At 43.2% G+C, this 7725-nt stretch overlaps 2 protein-coding genes across 2 annotated transcripts; both read right to left on the reverse strand.

The window, feature by feature from the left end:
- Positions 1-362: 362 nt before the first annotated feature.
- LOC140861761 (uncharacterized) lies at positions 363-3229 on the reverse strand. Its single transcript, XM_073264777.1, has 2 exons — positions 2848-3229; positions 363-433 (listed from the first exon to the last, which is right to left on the reverse strand). The coding sequence occupies exons 1-2, from the start codon at positions 3227-3229 to the stop codon at positions 363-365; spliced, it is 453 nt and encodes a 150-aa protein (XP_073120878.1).
- A 116-nt stretch (positions 3230-3345) lies between these two features.
- Positions 3346-6954, reverse strand: LOC140861766 (uncharacterized). Its single transcript, XM_073264781.1, has 6 exons — positions 6630-6954; positions 5641-6215; positions 5423-5580; positions 4610-5134; positions 4125-4438; positions 3346-3647 (listed from the first exon to the last, which is right to left on the reverse strand). Exons 1-6 carry the CDS (start codon positions 6952-6954, stop codon positions 3346-3348), a joined length of 2199 nt encoding a protein of 732 aa, XP_073120882.1.
- Between the last annotated feature and the right edge of the window lie 771 nt (positions 6955-7725).

Genomic DNA, 7725 nt, shown 5'->3' on the forward strand with positions numbered 1-7725 from the left:
ACGACTCGGAGGCATACTGTATGAAACGACTCAAACCACTTTAGACTATTTTAATTAATAAATAAAATACGGGATTTTTCGAAAAATTTTGCCATGACTCGTTTAAAACTATTAAAAAGCCGACCTGTCACAAGCAGCAGTTCAAACAAGTAAAATAACACCCGATAAAACCAAATCAGGATACCACGAAATATAAGTGAGTTAACCCCGCTTAGATGCGGTACAACAGGTGAATAAGTTTACATGTCAAAAGATCTAAAGCATGGAAGACTCATCCTGCGAATAACTGTAAATGTTTAAAATACTAAGATTCATTATTACAAATCATCAGAGTTTGCGGAACTAAAGAAAAATAGCGACGGTCAAGGGCCTGCACCACCAGTGGCCTCACCCTGGGGATCCTGCTCCTCGGTACCTAGGTAATCATACTCACCTGAAAACAAATAAGTGGAGTGAGTCTAAAAGACTCAGCAAAAATATGGGAGGGGGGGATAACGAGTACTACATAAATACAAGCACACGCAAATTTAAAATAGTTGATACTAAAAGTGCTATTGTTTTGTTCCCCTAACTTTAAACAAAGGTAAACTTCAAAACAAATAAAAGATCATGAATGAAACATATGCATGGCTAAGTCTAGCATAATCACTGTATCTGTAAAAACTATACTGAAGCATAAACATGAAATATCTTGGCAAACTTAGATCCTTGAATTGTGACCATGTGGTTTCGATCATGATCATGGCTGCAGTGCACTATGCCGCAAGGAGGTCAGGTATTTCACAACCCGTCTTGCCCATACTTGGTAAGGGAGGCCAAGATTTTTCTCGAACCCACACATACACGTCTATATTTGGTAAGGTAGGCCAAGAAGTCTCTCAACCCCACACATACACATCCTTTGGTAAGGTAGGTCAGAACGTCTCCCAATCCCACACATACACGTCATTTCTATAGTCACAATCATTTCACTTCGTTCGTAAAAGTTATTTTCCTTTTGTCCTTGATTGTGGGACTTATCATGCATATGTAAATGTTGTGCACTTGAAAATATTTACTCAATGATCATGCAAGAGACTCAAATGTGAATGACTGGGATGGTGAATTAGAAGACAACCAAAAGATGGGAATCTATGACCTTAAACCCGTACTTAGGTTTATTCAAGTGATTCACCTATAAAACCTATAACTCTCTCCGTTCTCATTCAAAATTGGTTCCGCTTGAAATCGTATCTTCCACCCACTTACAACTAAACATAGGAGTGATCCCCAATGCATTAATCCCATTACAAACATTCTACAACTTCCTACCTCCGGACAGCACCCTATAACTCCCCAATTCTGCTCACCTTCATTCAAAAGCCTAGAACTTGACCAAATCCTAATCGAATTACTTCCCGCTTTCGACAACAAGTTCTTAACATTTAATCCTAAATCCTAACCCAAGCCCTTGTCCAAAATTCTGATTTCATCCCAGCCTTAACCACTTAGTTCCGGGCAGCTCACATAATTACAAAAAAAAACTGCTCAAGTCCATTCTTTGCACCTAATCGAGGAATTAACAAGTTTCAAGCCTCTAGTCTAGGACCAAGATCAATACTTAGGTTCACTTAAACTCCTAAATCTTGCTTATAATCCTGTCTAAACTAAGCTCCAAGGGCAGCCTCCAACTCCTACAAACTGAGCCCAACCAAAGCTCACAATCGAAGTGCCTCAATTACAATACTTCAAGCTAACATCGAACCAACCTAAACACTACCATGTGAGCTATAATCTCACCCATGGTAGCCCCTATCCACCATCCAAGCATCACCAACAACACACAAGATTCCGAACTCAATTTTAGGTAACTTCTGAAATTTTGAAACTTTAAATGGCAACAAAGCAAACCCATTTCAAATGCATAATCATCCTTAAACTTCAACACTAATCATAATAGAGATCATTCATAATTAAAATGGAACTTCACGTGACATAACGAGAAGTGGCAGGGCACGATTTCTTTATAAAAAAAAGCTTTCTCAAAATGCAAGACATCATGAATACACTACATACAATCTACAAGGTGAGAATGAAGCCACATTCTTGCCTAATTAAAGGAAATCGAAGAAATCGAAGCTCAAAGAGGTGAGGTCGATGCGAGCTGGAAAAAGAAAAATTGATAGCTTCCTGATCTAAAGCCGAGCTCTAGGACCAGGGAACAACCTCAACCAACTCGCCGGAGAATAAGATAGGAGCTGCGGCGGCGTGAGCTTGAAGAGAAATGGAGGCCGATGGATTAGCTTGGAGAAGAAGAAGAAAATCCTCTTCTCCTGCTCTCGTGCTGTGTGTGTGCGTGATTGAGGGTGTGTGTTTGTGAGTCTTTTAGTGAGTGAGAGTGTGTGGCTAGGATTTAATCAAGCGCTAGAATAGGTAACCCTAGAAAAAAAATGAGAGTGTTATGAAATTTAGGGAAAAGTGTTATACACTAAAAAAATGTCAAACCAATAAAGAAAATTAGGACTACAATTAAAATTGCACTAAATAAAAATGCAAGCTTAGAATCCTAATTTAAAAAATTAAATTTGATTTTACTAGTCCGGAAATAAAAATACTAATTTTCGCAAAAGTTAAAAATAGTGAATTCTAATACGTGGGAGAAATATAATATTTAGCCAATTAATCACAGAAAATTAATATAATTAAAATTATAAATATTAAAGACTAATTTAGGCATTTAAATATCAAAAATTAAAATTATGAATATTAAAAACAGATTTAGGCATAAAACTCAAATTATGGGAATTCTAGGCGTCACAGTTCCTCCCTCCCTAATATGGAATTTCGTCCTCGAAATTCATGACTTACCAAAGAGTTCTGGATAGCGAGTCCTGATATATGTCTCTGCTTCCCAAGTGGCCTCTTCATCCGAGTGATTCTGCCAACTCACTTTGACCATTGGAATCGACTTGTTACGGAGTCTCCTCTCCTGTCTATCAAAAATCCGAATGGGCCTCTCCTCATACGTCATGTGAGGAGATAACTGAAGTGGTTCCAAACTGAGAACATGGGACGGATTTGAGACGTACTTCCTCAACATCGATACGTGGAAGACGTTATGAACTCCATCAAGTTTAGGAGGAAAGGCCACCCTATAGGCCAATGCCCCTACTCTGTCCAATATCTCAAAGGGTCCGATGAACCTCGGTGTTAACTTCCCTTTCTTCCCAAATCTCATGACGCCCTTCATAGGAGCCACTCGGACAAACACATGGTCTCGCACCGAGAACTCCAAGTCTCACCTCCTATGATCGGCATAACTCTTCTGCCTGCTTTGTGCAGTCCTCATCCTATCACGAATCTTAGCTATAACTTCGGCAGTCTGCTGAACAATCTCGGGTCCCAACTCTGACCTCTCACCAACCTCGGTTCATAATACCGGTGATCTACACAGTCTCCCATAGAGTGCCTCGTAAGGCGCCAAACCAATGGTGGCCTGGTAGCTGCTGTTATATGCAAATTCCACCAATGATAACCTCGACTCCAACTATCATGAAAGTCAATGACGCAGGCTCTCAAAAGGTCCTCTAGAATCTGGATCACCCTCTCGGACTTTCCATCCGTCTGCGGGTGAAAGGCGGTACTAAACAAAAGCTTCGTACCCAAAGCTGCATGAAGACTCTTCCAAAAAGTCGACGTAAACCGTGGATCTCTATCAGACACTACGGAAACAGGAATACCATGTAGTCTGACTATCTCCCGGATATACAGCTCCGCTTACTGAGTCATAGTGAAGGTCGTCTTCACTGGCAAGAAATGTGATGACTTAGTGAGACGGTCAACAATAACCCAAATAGCATTCGAGCCTCTCACTGTCCTCGGCAAGCCAACAACGAAATCGATGGTAATATTCTCTCATTTCCACTCTAGAATAGGGAGTGGCTTAAGAAATCCTGCAGGTCTCTGATGTTCTGCTTTGACCTGCTGGCATGTCAAACACTCTGATACAAAGCGGGCTATATCACGCTTCATACCTGGCCACCAATACAACTACTGAAGGTCCCGATACATCTTTGTACTGCTTGGGTGAATAGAGTACGGTGATGTATGTGCCTCTGCCATGATAGTAACTCGCAGAGAATCACCTGCGGGAACCCAAAGTCGGCCTCTAAACTTCACAATCCCATCTACCAGTGAATACAGACCACTGTCTTTCTCCTCAGCTCTCTGTCTCCACCTTTCCAACTGCTCGTCAATTGCTAGAGCAATTCTGATACGGTCAAATAATGTAGTCTGCACTGACAAAGCCGACAATCTGGGAGCTCTACACTCGGCATAGAACTCTAGTCTGAATCTCTGAATCTCACCTTGCAACGGCCTAAACACTGTCATAGAGGCAATCACTGCTGTCTTCCGGCTCAAAGCATCTGCGACAATGTTAGCTTTACCCGGATGATAGCTAATATTGCAATCATAATCCGTCACCAACTCAAACCATCTCCGCTGCCTCATATTCAACTCCTTCTGGGTGAAGAAGTACTTGAGGCTCTTATGGTCCGTGAATATCTTACACTTTTCTCCATAGAGATAGTGCCTCCAAATCTTAAGTGCAAAAACCACTGCTGCCAACTCCAAATCATGAGTGGGATAGTTCTTCTCATGTTCCTTCAACTGCCTAGAAGCATAAGCAATAACTCTATCTCGCTGCATAAGAACTGCTCTCAATCCCAACTTGGAAGCATCAGTGTACGCCACGAAATCATCTTGCCCTGATGGCATGGCTAACACTGGTGCCGACCTAAGTGCCTCCTTCAACACATCAAAGCTCTCTTGGCACTTCGGGCTCCAAAAAAACTTAGCATTCTTCTTAGTCAATGTTGTCAAGGGGACCGCAATGGATGAAAAACACTTGATAAACTTCCTGTAATAACCGGCCAATCCGAGAAAACTGCGAATCTCCAATACGTTTCTAGGTACTGACAACTCCTTAACTGCTTGAACTTTGGAGGGGTCTACCTCGACACCGCTCTCGGAAATGATATGACCCAAGAATTCTAATTTCTCCAACCAAAATTCACATTTGTCGAACTTAGCAAACAACTTCCGCTCTCGGAGCACCTCTAGAACCGTCCTCAAATAATGTGAATGCTCTACTCTATATTTTGAGTAAATGAGGATATCATCAATGAAGACAATAAAAAACTGGTCCAAGTATGGTTGAAACACGCGGTTCATAAGATCCATGAAGACCGCGGGTGCGTTCGTCAACCCGAACGGCATCACAAGAAACTCGTAGTGGCCATAACGAGTCCTAAAAGCTGTCTCAAACACATCTGACTCCTTAACTTTCAACTGATGATAGCCGGAACGGAGATCAATCTTCGAAAATACAGAGGCTCCTTGCAACTGATCAAAGAGATCCTCAATTCTGGGAAGTGGGTACTTGTTCTTTACCGTCACTCCATTCAATTCTCGGTAGCCTATGCACAACCTTAAACTTTCGTCCTTCTTTTTCACAAAGAGGACTGGTGCACCCCATGGAGAGAAACTGGGGCGTATAAAACCCTTATCAAGCAATTCTTGAATCTGCTCTTTCAACTCCTTCATTTCCGTAGGAGCCAATCTGTATGGTGCCTTAGAAATTGTCACAGTACCGGGTACCAAGTCGATAGAGAACTCAAATTCTCTATTAGGTGGGATGCCTGCAACATCGCCTGGAAATACATCCTCAAAATCCCTGACAACATCCACATCTGAAACGTCTGGACTTACTGGCAACTCCGTCAATGATAAGCTGGCTAAGAACGCCTCACATCCTTCATGCATCAACTGCTTAACTTGCGTGAAAGATATAATCCGAGTCCTCCTCGAACCCCTGGTAGCCTCAAACCAAAATGGTTCTTCTCCTTTGGGTCTGACCAACACTGATCTCTGCTGAATGTCAATCACCATTGCGTTCTTCATCATCCAATCCATCCCAAGTATCAAATCGAACTCAGGCATGAGCAACACTATCAGATCTGCACTCACTGATTGCCCTTGTAATAGAAGCTCAAGATTCTTCACTATATTTCTCGTGGACAGCTCTTCCCCTGATGGGATAGTCACTGTGAAACCACCAAACAGCTCTTCGCACACAATACCCCGCTTACGAGCAAAAGTCTCCAAAATAAAAGAATGAGTAGCCCCCGAATCTAGCAAAGCTCTAGTGGTTACTCCGTCTACCAATATTCTTCCTGCATTAATGGCGATTACAACCACAGAAAGATTGAAAACAGATAAGACAAGTTCTACTTAGGTTCATTCTAAGTCATCAATTCTCCAAAATCACTACTACACATGCAACACAATCAATATTCACCAAGCATGCAACATAAACAAGTCCTCATGCCAATCCAAGTTTTTAAGAACTACTCAAATATTATCATGCTAAACAACCCAATAAAAATCTCAAAAACAAAATTTTCATCATTAAATCGGTTAAATCACGCTTTACTAAATACTCTAAGCATTACCTGTGATGAGCGTAGTATCAGGATCGGCCTCCTTGGCCTGCAACACGTAGACTCTCCCCTAAGTCGGCGTCCTGTGCCAAGGGCAATCTGAGATCACGTGCCCCGGCTTCTTGCACCGATAACAAACTCCAGCACCTGCCAAACACTTCCCATAATGGGCACAATTGCACTTCGGGCAATATGGCTTCTCCCCAGCCTTGGGAGGAGCGGGTCTCGGTGCCTGCTGTCCCTGGGGTCGCTGAACATGATGTCCCTGGGGCCTATGGGACAGATGCCCTTGAGGTCTGAAGGGTCCCTGCTGACGCTGCGGCCCAGTGAACGGCCTCTTCCCATGTTGCTGTTGCGGACCATGAGATGGGAGCGGCCTATTACTCTGCGCCTCAGCGCTGATGTCCCTCAATGTCAGCTCAGACCTCAAAGCTCGTCTGAGCGCCAAAGCATAATCAGTTGGCTCCGCCATGAGAACATCTCGTTGGATAGTGGGTCGTAGCCCAACAATAAAGTGCTAGAGCTTCTCAGCCTCGTCGTCTCCAATCAAAGGCACAAAGTGGCAACCTCGCTCAAATTTCACTACGAACTCAGCCACTGATAGGTCCTCCTGTCTCAGGCTCAGGAACTCCGTCTTCAAACGGGCTCTCACATCCGCGGTGAAATACTTTTCAAAGAAAAGTCTTCTGAACTCAGTCCAAGGCAGGGTAGTCGTGTCCACTGTCTTCTCTACTCCCTCCCACCAAAGGGCAGCATCATCTTGGAGGTAGAAGACAGCACAGCGGACTCGATCTGGATCTCCCAATTGCATATATCGAATGATCACCTCAAGCGAATGGATCCATCCCACCGCTACCAGTGGATCAGTGGTGCCAGCAAAGTCCTTTGGATTCATCTTCCTAAACTGCTCATAAACAGTCCCAACTCCAGCCCTCGGAGCGTCCACATGTCGCTCTAGGATACGGGCTAAACCAGCTAGCACCTGCGTCCCAACATCCGCAGCTGGTGGAGGTGGCGGAGGAGGAGGTGGCGGCTGCAGAGCACGTCCACGACGAGTGGCCATCTGTACGCAAGTTCAAATTCCCACATTCAAATTTCATGCCTTAGGAAAAAGATTTTCTTTAAACTTTTACCAGCTCGAAAATTTTAAGAATTAGCGGAAATGAACTTAAACAAATAGCAATAAATTCAACTTAAATCTTACAGACTTTGAAGCGAGATCCCTTCGAGTTTCGTCAATCGG

The sequence above is a fragment of the Henckelia pumila genome, chromosome 1 (genome assembly GCF_033568475.1).
Source record: "Henckelia pumila isolate YLH828 chromosome 1, ASM3356847v2, whole genome shotgun sequence".
Classification (NCBI taxonomy): Eukaryota; Viridiplantae; Streptophyta; class Magnoliopsida; order Lamiales; family Gesneriaceae; genus Henckelia; species Henckelia pumila.

Coding starts and splice junctions, on each gene's coding strand:
- LOC140861761 (XM_073264777.1), bottom strand. CDS start 3,229: ATGAAGGGCGTCATGAGATTTGGGAAGAAAGGGAAGTTAACACCGAGG. Junction 434..2,847: donor TCGCTATCCAGAACTCTTTG/GTAAGTCATGAA, acceptor ATTTGTTTTCAG/GTGAGTATGATTACCTAGGT.
- LOC140861766 (XM_073264781.1), bottom strand. CDS start 6,954: ATGGCGGAGCCAACTGATTATGCTTTGGCGCTCAGACGAGCTTTGAGG. Junction 5,135..5,422: donor GGAGTGACGGTAAAGAACAA/GTACCCACTTCC, acceptor CTCAAAATATAG/AGTAGAGCATTCACATTATT. Junction 4,439..4,609: donor TATCCCACTCATGATTTGGA/GTTGGCAGCAGT, acceptor TTGCAATATTAG/CTATCATCCGGGTAAAGCTA.